Raw genomic sequence first — 20,165 nt, forward strand, 5'->3', positions numbered from 1 at the left:
AAATTTCAGTAATGACAAGAGCATACACTTACATAGCTCCTCTCACACTGGAAAATATTTTACAAGATGAACAGACATAGCAGCGGACTCACCTCAGTCAAGTCAATCTCGTGCTGGCTTTGCTGCCCATTGGAAGGAGTGTCCATGTCCCTATAAATGACTATTTTGCTGTTTTGGCCTCCTTTTAGGAGGATTTGAGGCTCCAGGTTTAAGCTCCCTGAACCTTCGAGAGCATAGTAGGCCATGGCATATCTCAGTGTCCCTCCATAAGCCAAAAGCTGTGGAAAAGAGAATCAGAAAGAGCTCAGAGCTCCTAGCCCAGACACAAAGCTATGTTATTTCACAGAGCAACAAAAACAGCAACAACTTGCATTTATATAGCGCCCTTTTATTTTTGGTAAAAGCCGGATGCCTGACACATGTGGAAACCCATCACCATGCATAAAGAGTATCCAAAACAAACTGAGAATTCCATGCATTTCTCCTACACATGGAAATTCCAGAGATAGGTTGTTGGAATGCAATGCACACTTTCTCCCTGGAGGGACACATCCTGCTTATCTAATTATTAGGCGCTGGTTAGCAAGAGCCAAGTCTTGGGGGTGCTTCATGCCAAAAAGCGTGGAGGGAGGGAGCTGGCCTGTGCAGATACAGGGTGAAAATGGCTATTGTACATCATTACAGATAGCACAGGTTGAGAATTTAGAGTACCTAAACATCCTGTTATAATGGGGGAGTGGGGTCCTACTGTATCTTAGATACTCTAGTGATTGATTTCCCCAGAACATCAAGAGACCCAGCTGGCGAAACAAACACAAGTGAAGCCTTGATCGTTTTCATCTTTGGTTTTGCAGACTCTTCCCTCACCTTATCCCTCGTGAAGAGGGCAGGAAGCATCCAGTAATATGGTTCTGTTTTCAGGTGTTTCTGAACCAGAACGGCATCGAGAAGGACCTCCGGGGGTTGGACATAGACGCCCTCGATGGTCCCAATCAGATTACCCTGGCTGACAACACGCAGGCTCAGCTGGTCTGGAGTGAGGGATAGCTGTACAGATAAAATACAGTCAATAAATACACACACAACACAAAGACGCACACACCAAAAAATACACAATCACTATGCTTTACAGTAAATTTGGTCCGTAGATCCATTGGGATCTGTTTAGGTGGTGGAGTTTTCCTGATGACTGCTTTTTAAACACCTTCCCCACTCCCCATCTCATGTGAACAGTATAATTTTTGCAGTGCCCGTTAATACCCATCAGTGCTTGACATCAGTTTTTATCCATGCGTGCGAAAGCTCTTTTAAATGCGCTCTGCTTTCCCGGTGAGGTGCTGGGAACACTGACAAAATCTTTCACGAGTTATGAATGGAGTGAACGTTACTTACGGGAATCCGGACCAGTCCCTGGAGTTCTGAGCAGGAATCTGACACTCCAGAGCAGAAGCAGCGGCTGCAGCCGGCCGGGTTGCTAAGACTGAGAGCGAAGGATCCGGTCTTGCATTCGTCGCAGCGCACGCCTGACACACTCTCCTGAAACAACACCGGACACCAATAGGAGTGCATTAAACTTGCAAGTGCAGAGTAACTGGATCTTAATAAGAATAATAATAAAATTTGCATTTGATATACTGCTTTATCACATCATTGAGACGTCTCAAAGCGCTTCACAAAATATACTGGAAAGTGAATTGACTGTATGTTTTGTGGGCGAAACAGGGGAACAGCAGCATCCCACAAACAGTTGTGGATTGAGTGACCAAATCATTATTACTTTTTTGAATGGATTATTACCTCTGGAGAGCGATCCGCCAATTAACTAACAACCGTTTTCCTACTAACTGCTAGGTACACAGAGGCGTGTGGAGTAAGAAAACTTGCCTAAGCTTTTGGCCCTGCACGGGAATCAAACCCGGGTTTCCTCGCTTGCAAAGTGAGTGCTCTAACCAATACGCTAAAGGGTCTTCATCGGAAGGCATTTGTTTTACATTACATGAGGTGTCAGCCTGGCTCAGTTGGTAGCGCTCTCACCTCAGAAGGTTCAATGTCCACATCGGGGCTTGGAACTTACACAGTCTATGCTGTTACTCCAATTCAGGGCTGAGGGCCGGCATTCAGTTGAGATGTTAAACCCAGATCCCATCTGCCTGTTCAGGTGGACACTGAACATTGTGGTTCTGATTTTATGGTGATTCCCCCCCCCTTGTAATGTCGTTCACTATCTAACCTATCATTTCCTTTCATTATTTGATATCTCGCAATAAAATCACTCTCTCCCCCCTGCTTGGTGCACCCCCGTGGGATGAATTTTCTATTCATTATATAATTGCAAGCAGCTGTAGCTTATATCCACAAGGCCCTGTTTATGACTGAAGTACTTGTGTGAATGTGTGCTGAGGGTACCTTGCAGGGGCAAAGCCCAGTGTGTTGTGCACAGCTGCATTCGCCTCGTGCTGGGTCACAGCTTCCTGGTTGGGTGCCGTTAATGTTGCACATGCAGGCAATGCACTCCGGGTAGTCCCTGTAGCCCACCGCGCACTCCCTGCACGCGCCACCTCCGAACTCTGGTCTGCACGGACACTGGCCGCTCGTTCCATTGCACTGAAGACTGTCAGAACCGACCTCGCTGCAGTTACAGGGCTGAGTAACGGAAACAAAAGGGGAGAAACCTTTAGATGTGAGCAAATTTTACAACTCGGGAGGCCATTCGGCCCATCGTGCCTATCCCTTTCTCTGTAAGTGCAGTCCGTTTAGTTCCACTCTCCTGCCCTTTCCCCAACAACGCTGTGTTTGGTTTAGGCAGACAAACAGAAGAGTTTCTTGGTGTGAGTGGAAGGAGGGTTAAAAGCTACATTTATGACAGAACACTACATAAATTCCCATTGGATTGAAAGAAGACTTATTTCAGAAACTCTCGGTAGCATTCCTGGGCTTTGTGATTTTAGCTGGTTAAACCCCAGCATGGCCCCAATACACACTCTGGGGTCCCCCGAGCCTCTGTGAAAGGAATAGGGGAGTGGGGCGAGTCTGTCCCAGATAGAGTGGTGGTCTAATTCTATTCCTGACATGGGGAAATTCCCCTGCTTACATTGCTCTTTCAGTAGTTTGGTTTGAATACTTTTTTATGTAGTGGGTGATGTGTTTCTGTGGCACAGTTGATCAGAATTGGCTGACCAACCCCCACCCCCACCCACTACCCAACTCGTACCTTACATCCGCTTTCAGGATCATGACCCCAGGAGTTAGCAGCACAAAGTTCACACTTAGCTCCCTGGGTGTGTGGTGGACAGATGCACTGGCCGGATTCGGCTGCACAGTTGTTCTGAGTGTGGACGCAGTCACAGGCTGTTGGCAAAGAAAAAACACATTGGGATTCAATGGGAAAAGAGTTTTGGAACATAGGAAAAGGAGGAAGGCATTCAACAACTAACAACAGCAACTTGCACTTACAAGGCGCCCGTCACACAGTGTGGTGTTTCAAAAGCCCCACCGTCGTTGGATGAGCTTTCAGACATTCTGCCCCCATTCTCTGGTACTCCATCCCGGAGCCCCTCTGACTCCAACCCCCCATATCCCTATTCAGCTCTCTCCCCCATATCCCTTCCTGCTCTCTCCGCGTATCCTTTCCTGCTCTCTCCCCAGTATAACAATGGTAATAATAATCCTTGCATTTGATACAGCGCCTTATCAGGTCTTCGAGACGTCTCAAAGGGCTTCACAGTAATATATCGTAAAGTGGATTGACTGTGTATTTTGCGGGCAAAACGTGGCAGCCAACTTAATATAATGTAATATAATATGCTCTCCACACCACACAAACGTGTACAATAATATACTTACGTTTGCAGCCGCCATTCTGGAATCCATAATAGCCGTGTGCACAGCGGTCACACTTCTCTGCTGTCACCCCAAGCACACAGCGGCACTGCCCGTCTTCGCTACAGTCCTCAGAGATAGAGCCCAATCGGCTGCAGTTGCAAGGGACGCAGCCCAGTCCAGTGCCCAAGCCAAAATACCCATGCTGTTAGGTACAGTAAAAGCCTGGGTTAGGCATCAGAGCAGCGAGGCGAAAGCAAATGTAACGTCTCACTAAAAATAACACACCGTCCAGGTCCAGGAGTCAAGTGTTTTTTTTAATGTAAGACTTGTAAAAGCAAGCAGCAGGCAGGTTAGCCACATGTCACCAAATGTACCGCTCGCTGTAGCCCTGTGTCGTCACCACCATGATACAGGCTCGATTGATTCGGGAATTTTTGAGATTTTTTAATCCGAGGCAGAATTGTGGAAAATTGCTCCGAATTTGGAAGCTGGGGTTCCTGCACACACTTCTTAAAAAAGGAAACCGGCTGAATTTAAGAAGTTTCCACAATTCTGAGCCATCTTAGATTGGAAGACACACAAAAAAGTTTCGCAGCTAAGGCTGAGTGAAATTTCAGTGCCTTGCTGGTGAGCTCAAGATAAATAAATTGGTAATGACAACCATGTCGTAAGTGGTAGTGTATTTCTTACAGGGGATTTTAAACAAGATACAGTAACATTTGTATTGTAGGGGCAGCGGGGGCTGGAGATGGTGTATTGTCCCTGATTATCCAGCGCCTTGGGATATCCTCCTGATGTGAAAGGCGCTTTACAAACGTAATTTTGTCTTGTATTGTAATGCCACAGAAACAGGACAAGGCCATTCAGCTGGTATGTTCCAAATATATATATAGGTGCGTGCATATGTATGTATTTTATGTATGATTGCATGTAGGTGCATGCATGTATATGCATATGTATATATGCACTTATGCTTTCTCTATCTACCTATCCATCCAATTGATTCTGCATCGCTTAACGGTCTGGGAAGCTCCCGCCCAGAAGAGAATGAATGAGCAAAATTATGGAAACATTAAGAGTGATTTGCAGGGAAAGTTCTCACCTTGAGGTTCAGTGGTTTATAAACACAGCTTCACCTTCACACTTTATTTCAACTGAGATTACTCGCCCGGTAATCCCTCCCAGGTATCCATGATTCTCCCTGCATTTAAATTCCTCGCACGGCTACAAAGCTTACAGCCATGTCTAATGAGCCTTTGCCCAGGTTGTCTGAAGTAAAGTCAAAGCATTCCATTACGGAATCAGATCCTTTCCCCAATCAGAGCCTTTATTAAACACATTGCAAACCTAAGGGTAGTGACAATGTAGTTTAGCTGATGCCTCACACACATCAATTGGGATTATTTTGCAGCACATCAAAATAATTTACTTAAACCATTATGGGAACTGAGGTTGAAAAGTAATTCCTGTAGAATGTGCCTCTCGATGTAAACTGCACATTCCACAGTGGAAATACAATGTACGTGCACCCCCTCACATGACCCCAGACTTCAAATCCAGGATCCCCTTCCGTTCACTGGAGAACACACTTTGTGGTGTGTGGGTCTCTCTGCAGTGGTTACAGGTTGTTCCAGTGCTGTTACCGATTGCATTACCTCACATTGCTCAGTGCAGACGTGACTTTAAACATCAAGCTGCGCTCCTGACTCGAACACACCTGCATTCCTGTAATTTAAAGGTCTCCACCAAACAACAGCTTCCAGTTTCCTACTAGTTCAAAAAGGCAGGATGATCCTTGCAGTCAAACCTGTTCAAACAGCCACCTCCATTTAGCAACCACCCCCATTAACAACCAGCCTGGAACAGCCCGGACAGATTTTTCCATAAAAAACACCTCGGAGGGCGGAGTGGTTCTTTTATTAGAGATGGGGGTCCCATGATTCATAGTTACTTAGATGAGGTTTCCCCTCAGAATGTGAAACTAACATTGACCTAACAATGACATAGAAAGGCTTTGCTGGTCCAACCACCTGGATTCAATGGCTCTGCTCAGTTCTCTGTCATTTCATTTCTGTGCAAAATACATGAAAGCAGAACCGTGAGATGGGGGTGGGGTTGTGCGCAACCGTGTACATACCAAGCACCGGTCACACTGCACTCCCACCACGTTTGGTTTACATTCACAGCGGCCGGTCTGACGGTCACATGCCATGTGATACGATCCGTTCACGTTACAGCCACACGCTGGAAGAGAAAGTAAAGCACCATTCAAACTGTGCCTCCAGATGGCACTACACATCAACAAAATGACAGAGCAAGAAAGAGGGGCAGAGAACCAAGAGAGAGAAAGACGGAGAGAGAGACAAAGACAGAGATAGAGAGACAGATTTGGAGAAATCTTACTTGGGTCTAGATTTATATAAAATTTCGGAGCATCCAGGATTTGGCAAATTGTTGAATTAACTTTCAGTGAAGCAGAAAAGTGGCTTCAAATTTAAGGCCATATTTGCCGAATTCTGGACACTAAAGCGCTACACAGAGTAAATCTAGACCTAGGTGCAATTTCTCCACAAGACAGAGGACGGCTGGTAAAGCTACACCAGTGATGTGCAGTGATTTCTCAAAGGGGAAACAGATGTAAGTCATTTCGACTTGTGGGAACTCAGTTCTGAGCTCATCGAGTTTTGGAGCTGAGTTCTCGCAGGTCACAATGACACAATTTAAGAGCTAAAAGTCCTGAATTAGAAACATCCACCTATTGGAACACCCCCCGCCCCACCCACATACACCTCTGCGAGCTCTAGTCTCTTTTAATACAAATTCTAGTAACTCCATATGAAAGCCATTTGACTCGACAAGCTGAACGCAGTAGAGATCTTGTGGGGGAGAGAGTAAGAGTGTCCCCCTCAGCCATGAGAAATAGACTGGAGCTCCACTGTGTCATCAATGTAGAATCGTAGCGATTTCAGCATCTACTCTTCATCCCATTCCCCTCCAGAGCAATAGGAAGCTCAGCACAGAAGGCGACCAATGTAGAAGGAGGAATAATTTTCTTCTATGGAAACCTTTTTCCTCATGTGTGAAGTTTGCTCTTATATACTTTGATGGTATTTGCTTCAACCACAGCTTCTGGCAGTGAGTTCCACATTCTCACTACCCTCCGTGTGAAGAAAGTTCCTCCTAAAATCCCTGCTGGACCTACCTCTGGCTACGTTATATTCATGCCCACTAGTTTTGGGCTCACCAATAAATGGAAACAGCTTCATGAACATCCACCTCATTGAATCCTTCATGAGGTTAAGCACCTACATCGGGTGAGCTAGGTTAGGACTTACCACGGCAATCTTTAGCGACGAGAGCATCGCCGTAATATCCCTCTGCGCACCGCTCACACAGCCTGCCATCAGTGTGTCCGAGGCACTTCAGACAATCTCCTGTTACGGGGTGGCAGTGCCCAGGCTCAGCAGGGTCCACGTTACCGTTGCAGAAGCATGGGCTGCACCAGCCTCCCGGGATGCCTGGGTTTCCATAGTAACCGTCGGCACACCTAGGGAGAACATTTGTGACCAGGTTTGAATGCTTAAAATTCATTCTCACACTGAACCCCTTCCTTTAAGCCCACAGGGTTACAGGGAAAAAAATGAGATATGTGATCCATCATCCCATCCTTCAGATGAGACGTTAAACCCGAGGTTCTGTCTGCCTGTTCCGATGGATGGTAAAGATCAAGAACAACTTGGATTTATATAGCAGCCTTCACGCGGGGCTGGGTCTCGGAGCGCTTACTGGAACTGAGATCTGGTAACAAAGATTCAAGGAACTATTTGAAAAGAGAAGGGAGCTTCTCCCAGTGGGGTCATTAGCAAACTATCTCAGTACAATGTAAACTTCACTCCTGCACTTCAGAAGATCATGTGAAATCTGAAATGTTATTGCCTTTTAACGCTCCAAGGGATTCTGTAATCCTATGTAATGGATGTCATTCAAGGCAATATATCACCACCTACAACAAAATACATTTCTGGACCAATCCATTAGATCAGAACTGGCATTGCTGGCTTTAAACTCCCGTAGGCCTGACCTAATGTGCGTCCCTAATGCTGTATCAGTGGTCTTTTATTATGCAGAACTGTCAAAAAAATCTGATTTATTATGTTTTTCTTGAAACCAAAATATTACAGCAGTATAGCAATGGAACGTCATGTAATTCAAATGCAGGTGTGGGCTTTCAGCTGGCAACACACGCACTGGCATTTAACCCTTTCTGCGCTGCTGAAAATGTCCGTCACACAACTCCTTCTGGCCATCATATATTGCTCAGATGGAAGCTGCTGGTCTTTTATTAATTAATATTAATCCTTGAATTTGATCATGTCGTTGTGACGTATCAAAGGGCAATGTGCCACAAACAGCCATGAAGTGAATGGACGATTGTTGGCCAGGATCCTGGGAGAAACTCCTTGTATTTTCAAAATAGTGCCATGGGATCTCTAACATCCATCTGAACAGGTAGGTAGGCAGACCATCAGCTTAACATCTCATCTGAACGACAGCACCTCCGACAATGTAGTGCCACCACCCCCTCACTGGGCTAGAATGGCAACCTGGGCTCTTTGAGTTCGAAGTCCGAACATGGGGCTTGAACCCATACCTCTGTGCACTCAGCAGTCAGAGTGCTAGCGACTCAGCCAAGCTGACAGGCGAAATGGTTTGAAGAAAGAATCCGGTGAATGTCAGAGCCTCAGAGTTTAATGCTAAGCTGAGTTGCTGACAGCCACATGGTGATGGACCGAGGCAGAAATTTTGCAAACCACAGGATGTAAAAAAAAGCGTGAACAGAGGCAAATATACACTGGAAACCATTCACCTGTCGGTCTTCCAGAGACAGTAACACTTACCTGTCACATCTGGGCCCCGCATACCCCTGTCGGCACTGGTCACAGATGACTTCTCCGCCTTTGTTTAGGTGGCAGGTGGGACTGAAACTGGAGAATTTGCAGACAATGTTAAGAAATGCCTCACAGCAGAGGAATAAAACAAGAAAAAGCTTACATCAGGGCCCACGTGTCAGAGGTATCAAATTCATTAAAATGTGGGTCGTCAACAGTAACTTCTTTTTGCACCCTCCCTCCCTCCGATCCAGGATTCCATGGGCGCACATCACCCTCCGCTACTCTGACCCTGTGCGATGTAAACATGGTTTTCCCACAGAAGCGGCGCTATACATTGTGAGGAGTCCTTTCTTGGAGCGAGGCACCGCTCTGCCTTTGCAACACCCAACCTGACTGATCTCTCCCCATACACTCTGGGATCGCCTGCGACAAGAGAGCAAGGAACACTGCCTTCGCTCTCCATCCAGGCGCGCTGGAGCTGGCTCCTGGCAGCAAGCTTACAAATGGCTGCAGCGGCTTGACGTTGCGGGGCGAACATCTCCATGCGCTTACTTGTTGGAGGAGATGAGCAGAGGGCAGGCGCAGGGCTTGCAGTCCTCGGGGGTCCCTTGGGTGGGATCACCATATAAACCGGGCAGGCAACGATCGCAGTTGGGCCCGGTTGTGTTGTGCTGACAGTCCTACAAAACAGTTGCAAAGTTTTCATCGAGAAATACATAGGGAGGGAGGTGGAGGAGGAAAAAATGACATTGTCATATCCATCAATTCAGTGCAACATCCTGTGATCTAAGATTCCTTATCGAAAAAAAAAGATATTAAGAAGGAAAACGAGACATAGTGTACTCACGATCAGTGGAACTGTTAGCTGGACACCTGGACACACAAAGCAATGCTTTAACGGCAATTGTACTGTAACCTGAGACCCATATTGGATCTGGAGACAACTCAAGATGCTGTGAAGGGACTTGTTGTCCTCAGGAGCTGAGAATGTTGCCCATAAGGAACAAAGACTGAGCTTTATTGTATACATAGACTTGGGCATCAGGTAAAGTCCAGTTTTGTTCAACTAGCATGTGTCTCCCAGTAAAGCTGCTTCCATTACTTCTCTTCAAATCCCTTTTGGATTCTTCCCAATTGCCCCATCATTCATAGTGTGTGGGGGGGGAGGTCAGATGATTTGAAATGGGGGGGAGAAAGGGGATGCTCCTTTCAGCTCGGAGTTTGCAGTCGCCCAGTCCCTCTCCTGCTTCCCCAAACCCCCAGGTATCCCACGACGCACCATGCTCCCCCCTCGTACCCCCTGCTCACACACTCCCGTCATCATTTTAAATGAGCCCTACCCTACCCTACGATCCTTGTCAGCCTGGCTCAGTCGATATCGCTTTGGCCTCCAAATCAGAAGGTTGTGGGTTCAAGCCCCACATCTTTGAGGTCACAGTATAGGCTGACACCTCAATACGATGCTGAGAAAGTGCTGCATTGTCAAGAGGTGTTGTGTCAATGAGACGTTGAACCGAGGCCCCGTCTGTCCATTCAGATGGACATTATTCGTAAAGAGGAGTTTCTCCCAGTGTCCTGGCCAACAATCTCCCATTCAGTTCAAGGCTGTTTGTGGGTCATTGCTGTGCACAATTTGGCATTGTGTTGCAATCACTTACAGTCACTGTACTTTGCAGTAAATCCTGTGAAGCCCTTTGAGACATCACAACGTAAAAAGGCACTACATGAAATGCAGAAATTATTATGCTGAGACTGTAACATCTCAATAATATATCAAATATCAAACGCTTCACATGTAGTTGTTGACAGGCATAATAATAATCATCATAATAATCTTTACATTTGATTTAACACCTTTCACATCAGGAGGACATCTCAAAGCACTTCACAGGACCTACTGTAAAGTGTAGTGACTGTATATTTTGGAGGCGAAAGAAGCAGTAAATGGATAATTGCTCTGGGACGCTGCCCTGCATGAGGGGCACTACAAGTTATTGTTGTTGCAGTGACCAGAACAAAGCCTGCGCAACAAATTTCGTGACAGAGATCTAAGCTTCGTAAACAGGCCAGGTACTTCCCAGACTTGGGATTTCATTGGTTGATGTATTAAAGTGGGACTTACTGAGCAGGCACCGTCCGTGTCGCAGTGTGTGGCGTGGCCGTTGCACTCGCACTGTTGGCAAATGCCTCCAAACAGTATCCCCCCCACACGATAAAATCCCGGGCCACAAGACTGTCAAGAGGGGAAAGGAGAAAAAAAACATTAATGACAAAGTAAGGAGCTCCACCGGATAATAATCCTTGCATCTGATATAGCGCCTTATCACGTCTTCGAGACGTCTCAAATGGCTTCACAGTTTATACTTAAAAGTGACCTAACTATATATTTTGTGGGCGAAACGCAGCAGCCACAAGGTGTCACAGACAGATGGAAGATTGTCACAGAGAGTTACAGCACAGAGATTGTATCCCTCTTTCATAATCATTCAACATCATCTCTGAACGTCAAGCGGTTACTGAAGTTCAAAAAAAAATCAGTGAAGATCTATAGCATTACAAGCTGTCCAGGTGCTGTAAGTATGCAAAGTGACGATTTCTGGATTCGATATTTGTGCTCCAGCTTACTTCACACAACAACCCCCCCCCCCCACACAAAATGTCAGAGGCCTGGAAACCCACATGGACAGATTTAGCACATTTTTCAATTCCGTCTTAATTTGGAAGTTCTTTTCCCGCAGTTCTTCTTAAAAAGGACCACCATCGATGCAATCTTGTTTTCACTTTGAACAGACTCTTAACAATGCAACACGTATCACAGTTTAAAATACATCGAGTCGATTCCAAGCCCTTCACTGGGATTGTTGTATAGATTGGGTTTCCACCAGGATTACTGTTCAGACCTGGTTTACATTGGAATACCGAATAGACTGTTTTTACACTGAAATTACCGTGTAGACCAGGTTTACACTGGAATAGTATATAAATCAGGTTTACACTGGAATTACTGTGTAGATCTGGTTTGCTCTGCTGCTGTCTGTCTTTGAAAGAATTCTTAAAACTATAAAATAAATAATAATAATAATAATCCTTGCATTTGATATAGCGTTTTTCACGTCGGGAGGACGTCCCAAAGCGCTTCACAGAACACACTGTAAAGTGAATTGACTGTATATTTGTGGGCGAACGCGGCAGCCAATTGCGCACAGCAATGTCCCACAAACAATCATATGGATTGAAAATGACCAATTTATTATTGTTTTGTTTTTTTGGAGGGATTATTATTAGGTGTGTGGAGTAAGGATGACCCTTTAAGCAGCGGTTGGACCATTTTTGAATGCTTCAATGCTATTGAAGAGCTGTTTACACTGCAGACTCTTCAGTAATATTAGAAAACACTAACTGATGTCCAGGCTCATTTATCAGTGTGCAGCGCAAGCTCTTATTGGTGCATTCAGAGAACAAACTCTCTTAAAACCTCAGTGAAAGCAATTTTTGAGCAGAAACTATATATCCCTTTACCGGTCTCGAGTGTTTCTACTCCTGAAGACAATCTGGCAGTATGAACAAGGTGTTAGTACCTTGCACTGTTGGCAAAGTATTGCACATTACCTCACAGGAGATCCCAGTGTAACCTGGCGGACACTCGCAGTGTTCAACATCCACAGCGGGAAGAACATCGATGGCATTGGGGTTTGCTACGTCCAAGGTGACCGAGCTCAGCCTGAAAGCACAAATAATTGGCATCATTCCTGCCATCAAAGCCACTGATGGAGGTAAAAGGAGGTGCCAATTGAGGCATTACAGAATTTCCTCTATATGATAATATCATCCCCCAAAATGTGATCCTGACTACACCAATCACAAAGATCACTAGAGCGGTTTGGATGAAGAAGGCCCTTCACCCCATCTGATCCCATCATTCCAGAACATCCACCTGCCCGTCCTCCCATCACAGCATCAAGCTGATTCTTAAATGAGCCCTCGTGTCTGGCCTCAACTACCTTGGTGGTAACCCGTTTCAGTCAATAATTACTGTAAATAAATACTTCCTGGACTCTGTCCTAAAACGACCCTTTAACAGCCCTGAACCTGTGCCCTCTTATTCTGCTGCCTTGGAGCACATGTACACGTATTGTTTACTGTAGTGATTACTTTTTAAACTCTTATATGCCTTGTTCTTTGAGGCTGAGGAGCCCTTGTCATTGCTCACACTTCATTCCTCTAACACCGGGCGGGGATCATCCTTGTTGCTCTCCCCAGCACGTGGGAGGACAAGTCTAGCTCAAGCCTGGGAGAGGAGTGCTGCTCAAACCCATCTCCTGCTTTCTGTCAGACCATCCTGGCTTGGAAACAAATCAAACCAACAGAATGATTAACCACGATAAATGCTCCACGCTTGGATAGGCTTAAGAGCAACACAATTTAATTGAGCTCTTGCCTAGTGGGTAAAGGCACAACCCGGCACAGCTCTAAACCATACAGTAACAGAGAAAGTCACAGGTTGCCTTCCTGGCCTGTGGTGCATCAGCTGATCTCAGCTGAGCCATCAGTTACAGAGATAGCTCATCCAGTTCCCCTCTGCTTCTCCTCCTGCATAGCCAGATCTAACAGGGAAGTTACACAGATTAAGTCTTCTATACACAGAGTATGGCGAAAGTGTCGAACTAACTGCCGGAAGCTGTAGTTGAAGCAAATGACATCAATTTATTTAAAGAAGAAACTTGATGCACGTGGGAGGGAGAGGGAATAGGTGGGGCAGGTTATCGCATAGAGTATAGGCCTCAGTGTGGACTAATTGGGCCGAATGGTCCATTTCCGCACCATGTAACTGTAACTCTGTATCGTTTCCTGTCCTGTGGTTACCTCTCCTACTTCTCTTTACTGATCCCGCTCCTCCCGCTCCTTCTCTTCCTGATCTGACCCTCTCGCTCTAACTCAGCCCGGCTCCTGGCAGTCGCACTCCGACCCGACCCATCTTGTGCCCAGGGTGTGGCGCGGAGCCGTGTAAAGCCCTTTGCCCACCACTCACCGGGTGCCTGCTTCTCGCCTCGTGCATCGTGTGTCGGTGACCCAGACCCTCACCTGTAGATGGCTTTTCTGGCCACATTGTAACTGGCCCGGATTTGCAGACGTGTCACATTCGCCAGGACGGTCATCAGCCTGTCACGGTCTATGGGATTGTCTGTAACCAGGTCCACAAAGTTCTCAGGCAGCAGCCTGACAGCGACGCTCTGTTCCTCATATGGCTGGAGCAGGAGGCCGTCGGAGCCTGTGCTCAGGGTCCGTCCGTTTCCCTGAATAGAAAGGAGGGCATCAGAATCGTTTCCACTGTGTCTCTGGTGCTCGGTGGCAAATAGCAACAGCACCCGCAAACTGTACAGTTTTCTTCAGGGAATCCCCCCCGTGTGACACACAGTCTTGAAACTTTGCCTCAGATCTAAGATAGACATGGAGGTTCTGAGCAGACATAAATGATGTCCCACCTTTCATGCAACCCACCATGAAGTGAATGCTCAATTATTTTTCTGAAAGGACTGTAGGCCATGACACCAGGAGAAACTCCCACCTCTTTTTGAATAGTGTTGCCAGATCATTAAACAAACCTCCTCTCAAACAGGCAAATAGGACCGCGTTTAACATCTCATCTGAAGGACGGCACCTCCGACAATGCAACACTTCCCCAGCTTTGTATTGGTGTCAAACCTTTGACCTAGAGGCGAGAGTGCTACCATATTAGCAATGCTGACACCCAATTCCATCAAGTAACAATCCTGAACCATTGAATTTCAATCTTGAGTCTAGCCAAAGTGTATTAATCACACCATATAGAAGTGTATCCATAATCAATCAATCAATCAATTAATTAATTAATAGGGCTCAAACACATCATTACTAGATACCTAAACACACACAGAAAGTCTCTGGTGAAAGTGATCAGGAGCAGGAACCCAGGCTGATACTTAACATAACATATAGGAACAGGAGTAGGCCATTCGGCCCTTCGAGCCTGCCCCGCCATTCAATCATGGCTGATCTTCTAATCTAACTCCAGCTAATAACCTAACCCTGCCTTATCCCCATATCCCTTAATCCCTTTTGCAATAAGAAATCTATCTATCTCAGTCTTGAATATGTTCAAGGACTGAGCGTCAACAGCCCTTTGGGGTAGTGAGTTCCATACATTCACCACCCATACTTCCCCTCCTGACTCCTGAGGAATCTAAGGCCAGTGCCAGAGGCCAATCTACCTTCTGCCTCTCCCACTGGAGTAACAAACTGACTGAAGTCAGTGAACTGCGCATCAAATTCATGACCTCCCAGGTCTGCAAGTCGCAATCTGCACACATCAACAAACTGAGCCACCGAAAGTCAGGCGTGAGAATATAAACCTGCAACTCACCAACTGTTAATGCTGTGTGTTAAGGCAGCTCTTATGCTTCTGCTGGCTGTCAGCATGCTCCCTCTGCTTGATATGTGATGTCGTTCACAAAAAGGCACTAATGCCTTCTGGCATCAAAAGAAGGGTATTGATGCGACTTACCACAGAGACTCTGACTAGGATTTAGGAAACTCAAACTGTTAACCATTAAGTACATGCATTTTTGCATTTGTTTCCAATTTCTAGTGTGACGCAAGATTATAAATCATGCTGCACTCTGCCCAGCCGGACTGTGTATCCATAATTAATGCTTTTACTTAAAGAGGCAGACTGAAAGCTTAAGAGGTGATCTGTATGTGACCTAAGTGCCCCGTAAGTCAATTGCAAAGTTAAATGCCTGCCATCATAGGGTGGGCTTTGTAAGGGTGTGAACAATGACAAGTACACAGTTTATAAAGGAGTCTAAAACTCCACCTCGTTTTAGACTGTGAGATTGACATAGATTTACATCGACTGTGTAAATATAAATTATTGATGTCTTAAATTTTAAGTCAAAATGGTCCAACAGATTGAGACTAGGATGAATTGTGTGCCTCGAATGCCTCTTTCTCAACGCTCACAACGTAATAACCATGAGCAGTTCTCGTATAAGGTTTCATTTCACTGCCATCTGATTCCATCATATAACAATCCTGAACCAATCTCTTGCAGATTGCTTTTCCATTTATCAGTGATACTGATTTGAATCTGTGACTGTAGGATAAGATGTGGATTTACAATTTTTTTAAAATTGATTTACGTAATTTCATTTCTTCCTCTGCATCTATTTTTACCAAATTAGAAACTGTCAACATATTGTCAGCCTGGCTTTGTTGGTAGGGTTCTTGCCTCTGGGTTAGAAACGCTCTGAAATGCTACCCTGCGTGGAGGGCGCTATATAAGTGCAAGTTGTTGTTGTTGTCGTCGTAAAAGGTTGTGGGTTCAAGCCCCATGTTGGAATTTTCAGCCTATACTTTAGGCTGACACTCTAAGGCACCGTCAAAGGTGTCTTGCTTGGGATGAAAAGTTAAACTGAGATCCCATCTGCCTGTTAAGGTGGATGTTAAAGATCCTGTGGCACTATATTAAAAGGGGAGGGAGTTTCTCCTGGTGTCCTGGCCGACAATCCTCTGGATAGCATTGGTCACTCACCTAATGTTGTTGAACATTGCTGTGTGCAAATGGGATGCCATGTTGGCTTACAAAATACGCAGTCACTCCACTCTATACAAATGCTTTGAAATTCCAAAGGCTCTAAATCAATTGCAAGGGTTATTATTTCAAATACTTAATACAGTGCTTGAGGTGAGCCACTCTGGCTAGTTTGTCCCCTTTACTCCACCATCAGCCGGTGGCTTTTCAGCCATCCTGCCCCGCTCTTTGGAACTCCATCCCACAGTGCCTTTGAATTACTCCTTCACCCCCACGCTCCTCAAGTTCAAGCCACATCTCAAAACATACATCTTTGACAGTGCCTTCAGTCATCTATGCTTTCCCCACTCCCCAGCTTGGGTACTAGTATTGTTAAGTACTTTGAGATGTCCTCCTGACGTGAAAGGCACTATATAAATGTAAATTGCCTTGTATCCTTCAGTTGGTAGGAGACAGGAGGCAGTTTTGTTAAACTGGAGGAACTGCTATTAGTATCTTTACCTCAATGATAACATCAATGTCAGAAGTCATCTCGCTATCTAAGCTTTCCATTGGAAATTCGTATAGTACCGTGAACTTCAGATGCCCTCCGTAGGCAGTCAGCTGTGAAGGAAACACAATGCTCATGAGAGTCAGGAAGCTAAACATAAGGTTTAAATAAAGGTACCGGATCTAATGGCAATTACCACCCCCCTCATCCGAGTTATTGAGGTCTAAAATGCTTCCAATTCAAATAGCATTCTTTAATCAGGAATAAATCCTTATATCTGATATATCGCCATTCACTTCAGGTGGATGTGTCAATACACTTCAAAGCACATGCTGTAAAACTGTGTATTTTGTAAGTGAACGCGGCAGCAACAAAGAGATCGTTGGCCAGGACACCAGGAGAAATGGATGTTTCTTACAGATAGCCAACAAAGGCACGAATGGATGATGCTCTAGATTGGCTATAAGATACGCATTCACTGCACTTTACAGTAAATCCTGTGAAGCTCTTTGAGGCATCTTCCTGAATTGAAAGGCGCTACACGAAATGTGAACAGCCAAGGGTTATTATTATAAATTTTGGATTTTCTGAGTAAATCTAGACACAGGTGGAATTTTGTCCCCCTTTCCCCCCCATGCATGTACATACACTGCGAGAGAAAGCAAGGGAGTAAAACTATACTTCAGAGGTTACAAGTCAACAGTATTTCCTTCTATTTTCTGACTCATTGGTAATGTGAAAAGATCTGGAATTTAATAAACATTAACACAATAAATAATATCCTTTCAGATCTCCGGGGAAGGGAAAGCACATTCGTTAGCGAGATGGCTGATCTTGTGAAGGAACCTATCCTTATTCTCATCACATTAATACTGCAACACTTTTAATTTAGTTGAGCATTAAAGAACCATAAATACAAAAGCACTCTCGAGAACAAACACCCAATGCAATTTTCAAAAAGTATTCAAATGATCAATCCTAATAATAAAAGTTAAACGTTTAATACCGAAACTCTGCCGTCATGGTGCGATAAAGCATCATCTAGCACGGATACAGTCAATAACTGCACCACAGCAGACAGCAGGAAGTCAAATTGTCATCTCATTCAGAACAAGCCAATGGGATTTTGCTCATGGGTGCATTTAAGAACAAGTANTTTTTTACCCGCTGCACTGAATGATGACCTTTCAGCTTGCTATTGGCAATTGCTTCACCGTATAAATATATACAGAAAAAGCGTAATTGGTGGAGGTGAAGGATGATGTCAAGGTAAATGGGACCAAAACATATAATTCTTAAAAATTCCACCTGGGTTAGATTTACTCTATTTTCTCAGCATTTCAGAGCCTGGCGGGTTCTTCAGTGTGGATTTAGTTTTGAAAGAGGGATTTCTCTAAGTTTCTGGTGTCCTGTAGCAATTGGCTGTATGTTTCACCCACAAAGTATGCAGTCGATTCACTTTACAATATATTCTGTGAAGTGCTTTGAGACGTCTCAACGACGTGATAAGGCGCTATATCAAATGCAAGGGTTATTATTATTACGTTTTCTTTTTAAGAACTACAAAAACTAACTTCACAGTTAAAACTCAATGCAATGATTTGCCAAAATTTGAATACTCTGGACGATGTGAAAAGGTGCTACATCAAAAGCGAGGATTATTATTTTCATGGAATCCCATAGCGTAGTGGAGGGTCACATGGCCTTGATGGGCTGTAAAATGTTATGATTCTATGCTTTTGTGATTTTAATGTTTCCTTCCCTCTCCGATAACCTCCCAAGATGTGCATCACAATTCCATAGTCATTCACTTGCGAGTTGGAGGGGCTGGAAGGCTTGTGTGCTATACAAACACCAGCATGGACTAGTCGGGCTGAACGGCCTGTTTCCATGCTGCAATGTCCTGTGCAATTCTGCGGTAACATCTGGGTAACAGCTGCTGTGCCACCCAGGGACCAACGATCTGATACAGGCTTCTCTCTTGATTTTAAAATACAGCAAAGGTTCAAATTAAAACTTTTTCTTTCAAATGAGAAGTGCGAATTTTCCAGTTTACCTTATTTCTCAGGTATGAATCGGGGGCTGTCCAGTAATACAAGGCGGGGAGGCCTTGCCTGGCTTCTGTGTTGTTGATGCTGATTTGGTTGAGGCCATCAAACAAATCCTGTTGAGGCTTCACACTCTTTACACCCTGGATATCAGTCACTCGCCAGTTCTTAATGTCTGTAACCTTCAAAACAAAGCGAGTTATTTGATTTTGTTATTCACACACGCGCGCGCAAAGACACACAAACACACAACACACGTGGGTGCACACATAAAGTTACACATACAAAGATATATATACACACACACAAACACAGACACACACACACACACACACATGCGTACACACACAAAGATACACACACGCACAAAGATACATACGTACACAAAGATACACACACACACAAAGACACGGATTCACAAAGATACGCACACAAACATAAACGCAAAGATACACACATACAAAGATACACGCGAGCACACACACACCTGTGTAATAGGCCAGGGAATACTCTTGCAAAGACTGGAGACTCCAAAGCAGAAGCACTCTGTGCAGCCTTCAGGATTTCTCTCCTGCAGATTGTAGAATCCTTCCTTACACTGGTCACAGTCCTCTCCCTCCACGTTGGTCTGTAATTCACAAATATTCAGATGTTAGTCTGACACTATGAGGTGACACCTCGAAACCCACTCTTTTCTAGTGCAGGCGACAATGTCGGTTGGCAAATTTATGGGCAGCAACTCTTTGGGAAATAATGTGGAGAGCCTGACGTTTACTAACCTTGCATTGACAGGGCTCAGAGCAGGGATCCTCATTGATGCTGCCTATCAGGCTGCAGTTACAGCGCACACAGTGGGGAAAACCCCGGAAACCAAATGCACAACGATCACATCTCCTCCCAGCGTAGCCTTCCTGACAGTGACACTGACCGGGGGCCAGAGAGGCTGCAAGAGGAGAATGAGAAGTTAAGGAGTGAAGGTTCCTCACTCCAACCCCTGCCCAATATATGCATGTTGATCTGCTGTTCTTCTGGTTGATGTTACAGATCTCCTGACCCTATTGGAGAAGCCTAGGGAGATTCTCATGGTATCCTGCCAGAATAAAGGCTGTTTGTATGTGTTACCAAAAAAGTAACACTTTACGTTTATTCCCTCATTTGTTCTTTCTTTCTCTCTCTATGTCTTTCTCTTTTTCTCTCTCTTTCTCTCTGTTTTTCTTTCTTTTTCTGAGAAAACTGTACAACCCTCAAAAGGCGGATCTGAGTTAAGCTTTGACAGGGTGAATAGGGCCAAACCCACAAAAATGTGCAGTCTATTCATTTTACAGTATATTCTGTGAAGCACG

The 20,165-nt window shown here is 45.0% G+C and overlaps 1 protein-coding gene across 1 annotated transcript in view; it reads right to left on the minus strand.

Annotated features, from left to right (window-relative positions):
• Positions 1-20,165, minus strand: part of lama1 (laminin, alpha 1) — a 114,489-nt gene that overhangs the window by 45,947 nt on the left and 48,377 nt on the right. Inside the window, exons 10-26 of the mRNA XM_007897260.1 lie at positions 19,602-19,765; positions 19,310-19,450; positions 18,831-19,004; positions 16,786-16,887; positions 13,797-14,008; positions 12,324-12,435; positions 10,837-10,947; positions 9,267-9,394; positions 8,721-8,807; positions 7,158-7,369; positions 5,960-6,066; positions 3,844-4,024; positions 3,212-3,348; positions 2,407-2,643; positions 1,393-1,536; positions 868-1,047; positions 93-278 (exon numbers count right to left, since the gene is read on the minus strand). Of these exons, the coding sequence (XP_007895451.1) occupies positions 93-278; positions 868-1,047; positions 1,393-1,536; positions 2,407-2,643; positions 3,212-3,348; positions 3,844-4,024; positions 5,960-6,066; positions 7,158-7,369; positions 8,721-8,807; positions 9,267-9,394; positions 10,837-10,947; positions 12,324-12,435; positions 13,797-14,008; positions 16,786-16,887; positions 18,831-19,004; positions 19,310-19,450; positions 19,602-19,765 (2,615 nt within the window). The remainder of the gene's footprint in view (positions 1-92; positions 279-867; positions 1,048-1,392; positions 1,537-2,406; positions 2,644-3,211; positions 3,349-3,843; positions 4,025-5,959; positions 6,067-7,157; positions 7,370-8,720; positions 8,808-9,266; positions 9,395-10,836; positions 10,948-12,323; positions 12,436-13,796; positions 14,009-16,785; positions 16,888-18,830; positions 19,005-19,309; positions 19,451-19,601; positions 19,766-20,165) is intronic.

Source organism: Callorhinchus milii, unplaced genomic scaffold (genome assembly GCF_018977255.1).
Source record: "Callorhinchus milii isolate IMCB2004 unplaced genomic scaffold, IMCB_Cmil_1.0 Scaffold2, whole genome shotgun sequence".
In the NCBI taxonomy this organism is placed as follows: Eukaryota; Metazoa; Chordata; class Chondrichthyes; order Chimaeriformes; family Callorhinchidae; genus Callorhinchus; species Callorhinchus milii.